Source organism: Lactuca serriola, chromosome 5 (assembly GCF_051521515.1).
Source record: "Lactuca serriola cultivar US96UC23 chromosome 5, Lser_US96UC23_V15, whole genome shotgun sequence".
Classification (NCBI taxonomy): Eukaryota; Viridiplantae; Streptophyta; class Magnoliopsida; order Asterales; family Asteraceae; genus Lactuca; species Lactuca serriola.
Genome location: NC_136412.1, coordinates 64,702,918 through 64,719,302, shown reverse-complemented (window position 1 = coordinate 64,719,302; position 16,385 = coordinate 64,702,918). Strand labels below are relative to the sequence as shown.

At 34.6% G+C, this 16,385-nt stretch overlaps 1 protein-coding gene across 1 annotated transcript; it reads right to left on the bottom strand.

Moving 5' to 3' along the window:
* Window positions 1-10,124: 10,124 nt before the first annotated feature.
* On the bottom strand, window positions 10,125-11,729 carry LOC145050184 (UPF0481 protein At3g47200-like). Its single transcript, XM_078998474.1, has one exon. The coding sequence runs from the start codon at window positions 11,727-11,729 to the stop codon at window positions 10,257-10,259; it is 1,473 nt and encodes a 490-aa protein (XP_078854600.1). The 3' UTR covers window positions 10,125-10,256.
* Between the last annotated feature and the right edge of the window lie 4,656 nt (window positions 11,730-16,385).

Here is a 16,385-nt window from a genome sequence, read left to right as displayed (position 1 = left end):
TTATAAAACACGCCTTTGTGTATGATTCAACAAGTAGTAGAACAAGCCAAATGAGTCGAAGTTTATCCATTCCTTTTACCTTCAGGATAAAAGCGATATTTATGGGCCACTCGATGATTTAGTGATGACATCCCGAAGTGCTTGGCCAAGGAAGGACTGATTTGATTTGTTCAATTAATCGGTCGTCATAAATCGGAAATCGGGAAAAACCAAATGGACAGAGAGAATTATTATAATCCATGTATCAGTCCATATGATATCTAGAATGGAGGAATATATGATCCCTTATTTGATGGATGCGTCAGTGATTTGTTTAGAGTTCGACGGCAACAACTTTTAAGAGCTACGATTGCTAGTCGTGTTTTAAATTCATATGCAATAATAGTTTTAGACTTATCCAAGTGAGAGACTGTTGGATTAGTGTCTTAGTTCATAACTATATTTGGTATGTACTTGACCTGATTGGCATGGTCCATTTGGGTTGCATGGCATCATGCATTTAAATAAACTAAAATGAGAGAAATGACACTTAAGGTTTATTAATATATTATAAGTTCTAATATATTAATAAGATTATTTAATTAGTATTGATCAAGAATTAATTTGGAATTAATTAAGTGATCAAAATGAGACTAATTAAATATATGGGTTGATTGTGTAAATCATCCATAGTTGTATAGTGGGCTAATGCTCCATGGATTATCAAGTTGGGCTAAAACCCATAGGATGCTCCATGGTGGTTTTTGTACCCATGGATCATGGAAATGAAAGGCCATGACAATTCGGGTTTACATGGTGTAACCCTAATTGTGACATACAATATAAGCATCTTATTCTTCCAAAAATCGTTACACTATGAAGGAATGGTGAGGGTTAGACGATTTCATGAAGTGTCTCATTTCTCTCAAGTTATTCTAAGTGTATTTGATGTTGCGTGAACCATTTGAGTTGTCACACTTGGGGCACTAGGCTCTTGAGCTCCATGAAATCAAGCTACATCAAAAAGGTATGTATTCTATCAAGTTTTGTTATTCTAGTACTTATGATTGTATGCTAGTTAGGGTAACACCTTGGAATATTCATATTTGCATGTATAATAGAGAAAACATAGATCCAAGGTATTTAGGGTTACATGTACACTTATGTCACACCCCGGCCGTCAGCAGAAACACCGGGAAGTGTAACGTCATTTCTCGTATCATAGTTATCAACTTCCTAAAAACACATGCAATTTAAAATACGTCAACATAAAGTTGGTGAGTCCACAGGTTTTGACTCTATATAAAAATAATACATTTTCCAAGTTTCAAAAGTATAGTTTTGAAAGTATCATTTTGACTCTCCAACGTTTAGTATATATATCCTAGGTATAAAAGTTTACTTACCAAATAAGTAGTTTACCTATAAGTCTCATATATTATAAATATAAGTGTTTGTAATTCCATACAAATGAAAGTTGCTACGTATAAATCTTATTTCAATTCTATACGAGTAAAAACCGCTACATATAAATCTATTTCAATTCTATACGAGTAAAAACCAATACGTCTAAATATATTTCAATTCTATACGAGTAAAAACCAATACGTATAAATCGATTTCAATTATATACGAGTATGTGTGTTAGGTATAATTATCTACTTAATATACAAGTAGTACCTAAGGTATAAGTAGGGGGAAACTTATACTTAACATTAATACTTTTATACGACAAAGTATAATGTTTCTAACAAGTTGCTACCATGAGTCTATAACCGCTGCTTGACAACAAAACCTCTGACAAAACACACTCATGATTTACCATGAGAAACAATATCGCGCACTTCATCGACGCCGGAACAATAACAAATAAAAGGAACGGATCATCACTCGCTTTTCTTGGGTTGTAATTAACAACCACGAGTGGGGTCGTCAACCCGTATCTTATTCATACTCGACTTCCTCGCTCACACGGGATTAACGGTTACAGGTCAGAGGACTTCCACTAAGATCCCCAATCTTAGCTGATGAATGAGGTACCTCATGTAGACTTTGATGACGATCTATAGTCCTAACAACAAAAGCATTTTCATGTCTAAAACCCTAAGTTACTAGACTATGCTTTTAAACAGTAATCCTAACTTCATAACATTTAGGCAGTATAACAGCTATAACTTTAAGTAAAACCAGGCTTTATTTTGACATAAAACCAATAACAACAACAACATATAACATACCAAGTTTTATCTTGTCATAAAACTAACAATAACAACATATAGCATATCAAGTTTTATCTTGACATAAAACCAATAATAACAACATACTTTATATATAAAACTTCCGAGTATAACTCCAGAACTATATCGCACACAACATATATAGAATCTTAAGTATAAATCAAGATCTACATTAATATATTTCTATAACAATACCATGTTAACAAGTTGATAATAGTTGTATATATTCAAAATATTATATTTAGAACAACTATATCCCGGTTAATATAACTATCTAGGTTGATATTAATACACTATTATATAGACATAATATTATCGTGTATACAATATTTAGCATGCGTTTTCCCTCGAAAATATTAGAAAGTGGGGCCATGAAACTCACCTTAGTAGTGTGATCTATAGAATCTAAATGGTCAGAGGCCCATCGTTGTCATGCTCAGGAAGGGAAATGACCTTCGGAAACGAGAGAGAAAGAAAGTAGAAGGTGTAAGGAATGAAATGGTCTTGATCGCTATTTATAGGCTCTTCTGGGCCATTTCACGTCGTGGCATACCTAGGGTCACGTCGTGGCCATCCATGAGTCACCCCGTAGCTTCAACACGTGTTTTCTAGCCCCGATTAGTGTCCCAGACAGGTTTCACGTCATGGCCTTAATGTCCACGTCGTGACTTAAGGCGGCTAGGTTTTCTGCCACGTGTCATGCCCTTAGACAGTTGTATCTTCGGAAGGTTATAACTTTTGCATACGAACTCCATTTTTGACTTTCTTTATATCCACGCGTAGGTATTTCTGAGTACTACAACTTTCATTTAGACTCCAATAGCTATTTCTAAGTCTATTTTAAATTCCTCTTATTATAGAGATTTTATAGTGTTCGGTTTATCATAACTTCTTCATGCGAAGTCCGATTTAGATGTTCTCTATATTTTTGGAATCGTATGGACGTATACTTTGATTTATACTATAAAGTATGTATTAAAGTTCATAATTTAACATGAATTACATAGTAAGTTTATCACATTACTAGTTTAACAAAATCACATTACATGATTGGCATAATCACATGTGATTGTTTTTGACCTATTTTGACTGGTGTTACAACTTAGAAGTGTTAGAATGCTCAAAACCCAACAATATTAGGGACAACTTACTTGAGCTCGACCGATTGCATGCATCACACTCCTTGTTCTTTATTAAAACCCTTAATTTTAATTTTAGAAAAATCATTTTTTTTAAACTTCCTTCAAACCCATGATTTGAGTCCAGACACACACCCGAGAGTTTGTCTGAATCCCTTAAATCAGGGCTCTGTTACCAACTTGTAACACTCCAAAAATCAAGACCAAAAATTTCATTTTAATTAAGTTAATATAAAAACCGATAGTATAAAAACATCCATACTGTCATCCCATATCAAAACCAATATGTCAATAATCAAAACTTGTCATAATGAAAAAACATCAAAGTATAATCCTAAAGATCTCATGTCCGGAATACATAGTGTGATGCGTTGCGATCATGCCGACTCCTTTCCTTTTTAAAGAAGAAGTAACGGAAACTAAAACTGAAAACCATAAGCACGAAGCTTAGTTTGTTCACCCATCATACCACATACCATACAATAAACATACTACCAGGCATATCTATATGCCTGACCTACCTTGCTGAGTATATCTGGGTACTCAACCTACCCATGTCAGGCATACCGGGGTGCCCGACCTACCCCTGTCAGGCATATCTGGGTGCCTGATCTACCCTATTAAGCATATCTAGGTGCTCGACCTACCCTGCCAGGCATATCTAGGTGCCCAACCTACCCTCCGGTTTATTTCAACCGGCTACGGGGACTATTTCACCCCTACCACTACCACATAATAACATAGTGTAACTTACTGTCAGACATATCTGGGTGCCCGACCTACCCTCCAGTTTAGCCCAACCGGTTACGGGATCTAATCCACCCCTCCTACCACTATCACATAATATCATAGCATACTAGCACATAAAGCATAACAGATAGTGGCACACCAGACAATAATCACAAAGACAATCATCTTTACTATAATCAACTACTAGTGGGTCGACATTGGTTCCTTCGACCCACTTCTATAGGAAGGTAACCCACCTTGCATTGCTGAAGTCCTGCGGATAAAACCCTAGTTGCTGGATGACAGATTCCCAAACTATCAACATCAAAACGACACCCAATTAATAATTAGGTTCCAATACATAGCTATAAGTCCATGCTTGGGGTAAACAGTTTACTTTACTCCCAACCTAGCTTGATCCAAGCCTAAGGCCCAAACACACTTTGAAGGCCCAAAAACCAATCTATGAATCAAGGCCCAACATATGGCCTAATTTTCCAAATTTGGCCTAAAACCTCACATGGTCTTACCTTAAGGCCCAACCATTGATTCTAGTCCAAACACTAGGCATTCCAATGGTCCAATATCTCATAATCATCAAGGCCCAACTATGGCCCACCTATGGCCTAATTTTCAAAATTGGGCCTAAACCCCTCACATGGGCCTTACCCTAAAGCCCATCCAAATATTCTAGTCCATATACTTGTTCTTGGATGGCTCATCAATAGCCCAATCACCAAAGCCCAACAAAAAGGCCCAACATAAGGCCCAAACAAAATTAGGGTTTTCACATAAAATGACGATTAGGGTCAAGTGTTCTTACTTAACCCATTAAGGACTTAATCCATTAAGTCCATCACTCTACTAGGTCAACCATACAATGCGGTCGGGATTAATCCATAATTCCAATCCAATGGTCCAAACATGCGGGTCCCGAAAATTCCAAATTAACATATTCAGAATTAGGGTGTTATAAACCCTAATTAGGGTTTCCAACCCAATCGCGTTCCAATTAGTCCAACGGTTAGGCTTTTAGGTCAATTAGGGCTTCATTAGGTTGAGCACCACCCACTGCCACCTCGGGCGGTGGTGGTCGACGACGGCAGCTACCACCTCACGGTGGTGGTTATGATTCTAGTCCAATCATGTCCAAGCATCCCAAAAGCAATCCAATCACACACAATGTACACCGCCACCCAACTCGGCGGCTGGTGGAGGCAAAAGGCGGCAACCACCACCTCACGATGGTGGTGGTGGGTTTTTCCTTGATTAATCCAGCCAAAGAAATACATACAACATTACACTCATAAAATACACTCACGCACACTAAGACACGCACACAATCACCACCACACGGCGACTGGTGGTGGCAGAACAGAAAAAGGTGGCGGCAGCCACCATGGTTGGCATCTGTGGTGGTTTTCCATGGTTTCCGACCAATAAGCACACCCACACTCGCACAACAACACCAAAAAACACACACACACGAGTGAGAACACATACCGAGCTGCTGCATTTAATTCATGGAGGTGGGCGACAACAGAGTGACGACGAATGTGTGGCAGAACTTCACCACGACAATGGCGGGGCCAATGGATGGCACCAAAGACTGTAGGGTTATCGACCGGCGATGTTGGTGGCATGGCTGGCGGTGAGTCGGAAGGAGAAGGCGATGTGCGACCAAGAACAACAACAACGATAGTCGAGACATTTCCCTGACGTCTATCTTCATCGACATTTTGGAGTAACAACGGCGTTGGATGTTCTGGTGCTTCTTCGGTGGTTTGCGACCTCAACAGCGGTGGTGGCGACGCCAAAAATTGTAGAAGTGAGGGTGGCAGCTGGAAAAGCTTCTTAGGGTTAGGGTTTCTCGATGACACCTCTTCAAACAGGAAGGGAAGGCACGGGTTTCAGTCTCGTGTTTTCCAATCAAACTTTGAATCATATTTTACACTTCTGGTCCCTCTTCCATAAATATTTTTCACCTTAAGTCCAGATGTTACCCTTTAGCCCCTGCCTCCAAAAATCCTTTCATAATAAGTCCAAAAAAATACCAATCATACCCTGACTTTTGAAATCCTTTTTAAATTAAATCCGTACTTTACCAAACAGCCCTCAACCTTCAAAATTGTTTACAAACTAGTTTGGAAATTACACTCTTAACCCCTAAAGTTCAAATTATATCATTTAACCCCCGAAACCAACGCCTTGCTAAATTATTCCAAATTTAGGGCTACTATTCATTTATTAATTATATGTATTTATTTATTTAATAAACGGGATCTTACATGGTGAATATGTTGAAATACGTGTAAACAAAGAAGCTAAATCTGAAGATGTCACATAAGAAGATGCAGAAGTGAAGGATTCATGGGAGGTCAAGGAACAAAAGATTGAAAAAACATGAGGGGGAGGTGGATTTGGCCAAGCTGCACTTGCTGAATCCATCACAAGATTTGATTCGTTTGTGGAAGAACTTGAGAGAGGTACCAAAGTTTCCTACTTTATTAATTCTTGATGAACTATTATGCATTTTCTTTTAAATGATTTGCAGAAGTGCAGAAATGGAAAGATGTTGGAAGGTTTTGAAGAAACATGAAATAGAAGAAGATATAAGGAAATTGCAAAATAGAGTGTGTAGGTTAAGTTCATGTCTTTTAATCAAAGTGATACTATTGTTTGTAACATTTTACTTTGAAATTTCTTCCCAAAAAGTGGAGCTTGTATCCACTTAATTCGCTCATATAATAAGTATGAACCTGCTGTAACATTTGTGTTTCGTTTTTGGGTTATTATAAGGAGGTTGTTGATTTGCATCTTGTGTTATTAATTATACTTATGGTTATATGAAGTAGCTAATTACGTTATTGTTGAAAGGTTTTAATTTGGTTTTGTCACACCCTAAAACCGGAACGGCGGAAACGTTATGGGGCGGAGGACGTCATGTACAGTATCACAACACAGAATAATAGTAAACAAGAAAACAACATCATCCATTGCATTAATAATGAATTTTAATACAAGTGTGTTATGTACAGTTTATAAGACACCAAAATATGAATTAAAAAAAGAAAAAGATGAGTCTTGAAAGTGCTCCATCTTCTCAAAAGTTGGCCTCGGTACCTGTCTACTGATGATCTGAAAATACAAGTTATTTTGAAAGAGTTTATCATCTTTAAAGTTGGTGAGTTCATAAGTATTTTAGTGTCATTGTTTGTATTAAAATGTTTGTAAGTTTTTGAACGTATGAGTTTGTAAATGTTTGTAGTAGTTGTTTGTATCTCCTAGAAAATCTTATATTCTCTACTAAAAGTAGCCTTCTACCAAGACATCAAATATGTTGTATGTTTGTTCATTGTAAAAGTCATTATTCCTCCCAAATATGACTATCATTTAATAAAATATAGTTTGTACATTACTATTTATGTGAAGATCACAAAGTAGATGTAATGGGGAAAATAATGAAGTATTGTAGTTTTATGTTATAGTAACTAATATTGTACTAACTACCTTAAACCAATTGATAATTAAGGTATAATGTGATATAATTTTAACCATACTTGATCGACCTAGTAAAACACGACGCTCGAAGACGTCGAAATGGTGTGACATTCATCACCCGAACACCTACAGGTCCCACTATAGCTAGCAGCAAGGTGTAGGACGGTCAGTCAATCATAGATCTATACACGAATTCACGCTCTCCCTTCAGAAGAATCTGGTTACAAAACGAGCCATGACAGAGATGTCATGCTCCGAAGTAGTGCCTCATATTTATGTTATAGTATGTATGTATTGTATGTACTAGTGTAGTGTATGTTCTCTCTGATTCTCATCATAGTATGTTCTTTTGTATAGTGTAGTGTATGTATTGTTTCTCGTTATAGTATGTATTGACTCATGTATGAACTGACTCTTTGTATGTTTCATTGTACTAAAAACTAGTAAGTAGTATACCTCTAAACTATACCTATTATAGTTTACTGGAACTGTTGTTTTAACGACTTAGTTCGTTTATACACCTTTGCTACCCAAAGGAGATGGAACTGAGGTAAAAGCTTTATATCTATACATATATACATAATATATAACTAAGGATCAAATGACACTCAGACAAACAACAGGGTACTCTAAGTCCACAACCAAACAAGGAACATGAATTAAAGTGAGTTATCAGTCCTAAGTCCTTCAAACCTTACTTATATAACTATATACGTATTGGACATGATTTTGACAATATATAAGTTTAAAAAGAAGTTTTGTAAAGAGTTTAACATGTAAAAGAGTTTAACATGTAAAAGAGTTTGATAATCATTTTGAAGTAGTTTTGTTGACAAAACAGTTAAAAGTATAGTAAATCCATTTGTTTGACAGTTATAAATCACATGTGATTGATATTATAACTATAACGATTCAACTTGTATTCCCCCCCCCCCCATAAAAGCATTTAAAAACATTTAAAAGGTTAATTAAGGGGTATGAACTCACCAGTAGTGAGTGATGCGACTGTAAGATTGGTTTAGGAAGTTGAGTGTCAATTGCGGACTTGAGCACAAATGAATCCTATTAACCATATAATGACATATATATATATATGTATACAATTAGTGCTTGAAACAACTAATTATTGAATTGGGTCCACCTTAGGGACTAGTAAACACTTATATTGAAGTGATACAACCATATATGATTGTATATAAGGGGTATATGGTTATACAAGGGAGTGTACGGTCAAAATACACCATATTTGAGTGTGTGCGGCCAGGGTGTGTGTGCGGCCACACACTCCCTATGAAATGTCCTAAAATGTATTTTAAGGATTTAGGACTCATCTAGGAAGGTTTCTTACTTCATGTTTTAGCCTTATATGGAGTTCATTGCCATTTGTGGACCTGAAAAGGGGTGTGTGCGGCCACTATGATGTGTGTGGCCGCACACCCTTTATGAAGATGATAAAATCATGTTTTTCAAGTATATCATCAAGTGTTCTTACTTGGTGTTCTTGGTGTTCTTGACTAAAAATGGATGTTTTTATGGATCAAAGCAAAGGGAAAGGCTAGTTGAGTTCATGTATTAGCTAATCCAAGGATGAATAACTTACTTGATTGAAGATTTGAGTGAAAAGTTGGATGGTACTTAAGAGAAAACGAGTTCTAGTCTTGAAGAAGTGGAAAAGTGTTCAAAAATGACTAAGTGTTGAATATATAGGGGAGAGTGTGCGGTTGGGATGGGTGTGTGGCCGCACACTCCTTATGTTGGAGTGTTTGGACCGAGTTTGCTTGATATGCATCTTTTTATCCCATTTCTAGGCTCCTACCTTGATTGTACTAGGTCTAGAACTCTCAAATAGACCCTAAACAGTGCTAAAAGGTAGCAAAACAAGTTTAACTTTGATTGAATTTATCTATTGTACATGATAAAAATTTCGGGTTGTCACGGGTTTCAAATCTTGGGAGATCAAATTCTCTTTTGTTTATTTATTCATTTTTTAGTACTTAGTCTATAAATAAATAGTTGATTATATTCTGATTATGCAGATCTTTAGCATTATCTAATGAAAGGATGGCATATTTGATTTTGATTATGTGTTTTTTTAATGAACATATAGAAATCTGTGTGATTTAGATGATTTGGATGCAACAAAAGCTATTCAAAAATACTCTTTTTTCATTCATTCAATTTTTACCACCATTTACAATGTCCTTAAATAAGACAATTCAAAAATACATTGTTATTTTATCAATCATTATGTCCATTGAACGGGTATAACACTAATCTGAATGGTTGATAATATCCTACTATACATTGTTGGTTCATATTTTTCTATCCAAATACATTTGATGTGACTGATGCAAACGAATTAAAGAACACTCCTTACGAATATCCCTTGTTCGATTTATTGCATATTTTTCATTTTTGGTTCCCAATGACAATATATTCCACTGGATATGGATTTACAACTAGTAATGATATTATATAATTTCATAATTGATATGTATCACGCATTAACAAGCTTAGAAAAAAAAAAGCTCGGTCTTTTGTCTTTTATTGAGATGTGTCAGATTTTAGAATTTTAGAATGTTGAAATAATTATAAGGTGCCATTGATAATCTCATCATAAAAACATATTGTTGATGCTCTTAACTCCGTGTGCAACATGGACAACTCCAGATCAAACAGGTGTAGAGGGAGGCTTAGAGTATTCAAATTGTCTCAAAATCTTGAGAATATCCCTAGTGGAGTCATCTGGAAGCGGCTTAATGGTGAAGTAAGTCTGCAGAAAACTAATAAACAAAATAGCAGTAGCCACAAATAAAGCCACCGTCTTCCATGGACTACTAAAGTGGACGTTAATCAGCTCCGCCACCCACATTTTATACTTGTTAGTACAATGCTTCTCAATGCCTCGCCGAAGCTGGTTAAACATGTAGAGATTCACCGCCGGTGCCTCAATCTCATCATACATCTTCACCACGTCTTCATCTCGACCAAGACTATGAAGCAATATGTTGTTGTTTCGTAACTCCTTCACATCATCACGATGAACAACCAGTGATTTCATTACTCGAATATAAGTCGAAACTCGAAAGTCATTCGGATTATGAGGGCACATCTCATAAGCGATCATGTTCAAGTAAATAGCTTTTGAATTCGAGTAAACAGACTGACGCACAAGCTCAAGCTTACCATAGCAACAATGTGAGTGAAACTTGATGTTTTCGGAAGAAGACTCGTTCTCGAATTTTGTACATTTTAAGAAAATTCCTTTAGCTTTGAGTTCCATGATTGATGGAAAAGATCTATTTCTCTTTACATAATTCCATTTTTCATTAGCATCATCGTTGATCTTTTTTATCGAAAAGGAGGAAAGCGAGATGAAATGGGACCTGTAAAGCTCGAGAAGATGAAGAGGTTTCTTCTTTCCAAGCACATTTTTTTCCTTCGTGGAGATTTCACCATACTTCAAGTAGTTAAAGAAGTCATTTAAGATCTTTTCGCCTCTATCTTTTGGGAATCGCAAATCCAACAAAACTTGGAGTACTATAAACGGGATTTGGTTCTCGAGCAACAAAATGTCACGAGCTACGTGCGCGAAGCCCAATGCGCCTAAATACTCATTATTTAGCATTGCCAAAGTATTCGGGTGACTAGCAACACACTCTATAAAGAACAAAATGAAGCAACCATCATGCAACATCATTCGATTAAATTCCTCATCGTTGTATTCATCTGTAGAACCATTGATATAACACTTTCTAGCATCATGTACAACTTTGAAGACCTTTTTGTATAACGAATCCATGGAAGTTCGAGTTTCGCAGCTCAAGCGATACTCCTCGAGTGTTATGAGCTTGTATTTCTCAGCTTCTGCAAGGTCGTCTCGTTTATGGTGGTAAGGACCAAGTGAAATCACCACTGGCTGGTAGCATTGGCGGTTTCTTCGACCTTTTTTGCCTTTCAAGAGCAATGGAGGCACTTTCTCCATTTGTCGTTTACGTTCTGAACATTTTGTGGTCTCACTGTTTTGAAGACAATCTTCCCACTCTTGAGCAAAGTCATGGTTAATGTTGTCGGCGACTTCCGGTAGATTGCCTCGCGGTATTTCAACTCTAACAACTTCACTGTCAGACATCTCCATCTCCATTGGTTTTGAAATTGTCTTCTGATATGCAAATGAAACAAGTTTATGGTATAAACTATAAACAATATTTTTTTTCAACATTATGGTTTTCGTTTACAAAGAGTTTTCTTTTTCTTTTCAACAAATAAGAGAATTGTATATTAAATATAAAACAACAATAAGCCATAGTAGGTAATATCATTCATTGTTTGCCAATTCGGAATAGCCCAATTGGTAGAGGCTTAAACTCTTAGTATGGGAGAATGGAGATGCTAGGGTTCGATCTTGGTGCTAATAAGAATTGAAGTATTAATACTAACATCTAACCAGTCAAGCTGTCGTTCAAAAAAAATATCATTTATTGTTTGATTATAAAATTATAATATAAGCTCTGAACTTTGATTTTGAAAGCGACTTTCTAAAAAACTTGATTAATATTAGAGAGAGAGAGAGAGAGAGAGAGAATTTCATTTAATAAGTAGACACATTTAACAAACTTTGTTAAAATATCCATACGAACACCTTAGTGACGAGTTTGTCTTTTTTATAAGTCTACATATATGACATATATGATAATTTTTTATGTCACATGTTAGGGTTAGATTAGAATTTAATTACATATACGATAATTTTTCTAGCTGTATTCCGTATTATTACAGGCCCGTCCCAGAGGGTGGACGATAGGGGCGACCGTCCAGGGCCCATCTTTTAAAGGGACCCAAATTTTTTATGGAAATTGTTATATTTAAAAGATAATACAAATAATTTTCTTTTAATTATTGATTTATTATAAAAAAAAAAAATTGATGACATTTGTGTTTTTTAAGAGCCCATTTTTTTTCTTTGGCTCTGGGCCCAAAATATGTTTGGAATGCCCCGTATTATTATTGTTCACACTGTAATTAAGATGTGTTGTTTAATAGGTTATATCCCATGTCAATCCTAAATAATGTAGGGATTCAGACACGAAGGTTTTTCTTATGGCTTGTTCAATGATATGTGTAGAGTTTTGTGGCCGTATCTTGTGGATTCCTAATTAATTATGGATTCCAAAAGAGTGGTATATGACTTATAACAATAATAATAACTCATATATATATATATATATATATATATATATATATATATATATATATATATATATATATATATATATATATATAAAATACTATTCACCATGCATTTGATTACACGGGCCACTAGAAAGTAGAAACACAACAATGGAATGACACGAACGTTAATTAATTAGGGCCTTGTTGCCTACACGATAAGCGATTCCATCAAAACCTTCTACAATCATCACTTAATAAACATGTATGTAGATACATAAATGTATACAAAGACGGTGTGATGGAGATAAAAAGAAAGAACGCAATAGACAAGGCAATATATATACCTTTGTTTTTCAGTTGAAGAAAATGACTTGGTTTGTTTGCTTGAAATGGATTGATATAAAAAAAACCTTAAAGATGCTTAATATAATGATAGACAAAAGTAGAGTTTGCATTCAAGTACAGAGAATAAGTTATTTGCTTGTAAATTTGGCCAATTTAGCATCTACTTTTCTAACATTTACTCCTAATGCTTATATATATATATATATATATATATATATATATATTTCAAGACTGCATTAAGTGGATGAATAAGTTTTTATATTTTTCTCTTTTGTTTTCTAATACTTCTTTTAACGTAGAAATGGCATTCATATTTAGAGAAATGGCTTTCATGAAGTTGTCACATGCTTACATAGTACATGAGTTCCACATGCCTTAGAAACCATGGTACAACAAAACTATGGCATGGTTACCTTGTGTTTCATTATTTTTTTTTCTTGATGTTGTTTTGGCAACATACATTAACATTGAAAACGGTATATGATATGTTTTACACATTTATGGAGTTCATTTTTCAACCTTTGGTCTTATGGATGGTATTTTGGTGTGTAAATAACTGAAATTATTTGAGGGCATGTTATGTTTCATTTAATGTTGTTATGAGATGTTATACTTTAAAATTTTAGCTGATGGTATTCTTGATGTTCAGGCAAGACACCATTCTTTGCTATTTAGGCTTTTGACTTTGATGTTGAGGTACCAAGGGGCTGTTTGGTAGGATCTGAATTTTTAAGATCTGAATTTTTAAGGGATCTGAATTTCTAAGAGGGTCTGAAGTTTTAAGAGCTGAATGTTTAACATGCTGTTTGGTTGGGACCTCTGAATTGCTGTGCTGAATTATTAAAATGACCATTTTACCCTTCTGTTTTATTTTTTATTGAATTCAAGTGTTTGTTTATAAAATAACCCAATTTATTAAATAAGTATAATATATATATATATATATATATATATATATATATATATATATATATATATATATATATATATATATAAACACTTTCAGCAACCATTTAAACAACACAAATGCATATTTTCAGCAACAATTCCAACAAAAAAAATTTACAATTCAACAACATTTTCAATAAAAAAAATGCACAATTCAGCAAAATTGATGCATATTTCATGATAAACAGGAAGAATATATATGATTTCTGCATGACATCAAGCACAAATTTGATTTCAACTTCAATATTTCAACATTATATTAACAACAAATTTAATTTCAAAATTCCAGCATAACACCAATCTTATTTCAGCAAATCATACAAATTCTTTACAAATATCATATCAACTGAACACTTATGATCAATCATAAAAATAGAAAACATATTTGAACAAAAAAAATGACAAAATCAGAATGAAGGTATAAGAACAAAGAAGAAAAAACAGAAAAAAGAAGGAAGAATGAAGACGAACGCCATGAATTCGTTTATTGACCAATCCATGAAATAAAACCAGAAAAAAAAAATCGAGTTGCACATGGAAAGAAGGAGGAAGAACAGACCTGGATTGTCGGAGTCGAAGGAGGCGTTGTTGCAGGCGTCGGAGGAGGAGGCAGCTCGTCGGAGGCGGCGGTGTTAGGGTGCGGCGGCAACATCGCAGTCGGTGGTGAAGGGAAGAAGAACGACGCAGGAAGATGGAAAGTAGGCGTTGTGTTTTGTGGTGAATGTCGATCCTTTAGGGTACAATAGGAAACACGCTCCTTTTTAAAAATTCAGACTTTGTTTGATATCTGAAAAATTAAGAGGCAATTATAACTTTAAGAGGTAAAAAATAAGATGTAAACAAACAATCTGAATCTGAATATTTAAGACATTGCCTCTTAATTTTGCAATTAAGAGGTAAACAAACAGGACCCAAGTCATGGTCGTATCTCATTATCTTAAAAAAAAAAAAATTAGGAGCATATAATGAGACGCTCCAACACAAAGGTATAAGATTTTACTTAGAGCTAATGTCATAAAAACCTTTAAATTTTCAGGGTTTTGTCGGTTTTGCCTAAAGTTGAATTTTATGTCCGTTTTTATCCTAACATTTTCCAAAAAATGTTCGGTTTTACCCTTTACCGGTGATAACAGATTACCATTATATTAACTTCCCAAAAAACCTTTAAGTTTACAGTTTCTTACGTTTTTACCCTTAAGTTTATAATTTTTTTTTACATTTTACTCTAGATACTTTTTTTTTCATATTATATGTATTCAAGCAGAAAAATCATATGAATATGTATATTATGAAAAAAAAATATACTTAGAGAAAAAATGTAAAAAAAATTATAAACTTAAGGTAAAAACGCAAAAAAAATGATAAACTTAAGAGTTTTTTTGTGAATTTAATATAATGGTAACCTAGAAAACCTGTTATCACCGGTAAAAAGGGTAAAACCGAACATTTTTTCAAAAACGTTTGAGTAAAAACGGATATAAATTTCAACTTTTAGCAAAACCAACAAAACCCTGAAAACTTGATGGTTTTTATGACATTAATCCTTTTACTTGCTAGCATTTAACACAATGGACACAATGGTTAAAGTTCCGAATAATATTTTACCCTCCATCCCATTAATCCAGGGATATCACATACACTTAACTTTTTGATTGTTCTTTTCTTTCGTTTTTTGCATCATATAAAGTTGCATGTGAATATATATATATATATATATATATATATATATATATATATATATATATATATATATATATATATATATATATATATATATATGGGGTAATTTATGACTATTAAACTCTAAAAACGTCACTTAATTTGAGGCATAAATTCGGACTCTTGAGTGAGCTAAAATGGTTATAAACTTGAGGATTATAAAGGGCTCAAGAAATGGAATGGAATGCCCATTGGAATCGCTAGATAAGATTGAGAATTGTAAGAGAAATCGGGGGAAGAAGTTGGAAACGTTTTTCCGTATTTTGCTCAAAATTAAGGTATGTCCTCCCAATTTTAGTTCGAATTAGTTGAGGAAATAGCTTTAAATTTTGTGGTTCATGGCTGGTTCGATCGTATGTCTCTGTTGTAGTAGGGAAATGATTAAATTTGATTAAAAAAAACTAATAGACATATTTTTTTTTACAAAGTGATCTAGAATAACCCGGGTTTAGGTTGGAAAATGGTGGAGATTAGAAACGATTATAAGCTAAATTTATCAGAAGCGTTTGTGTGGAAAAAAAATAAAATAAAAACGACCTTAGAAGTCTTAAAATGGCTGAAAAGAAAACTGTATTTTTTCGGGTTGGGAAGATAACTAAATTGAGTGTGGGGCGAC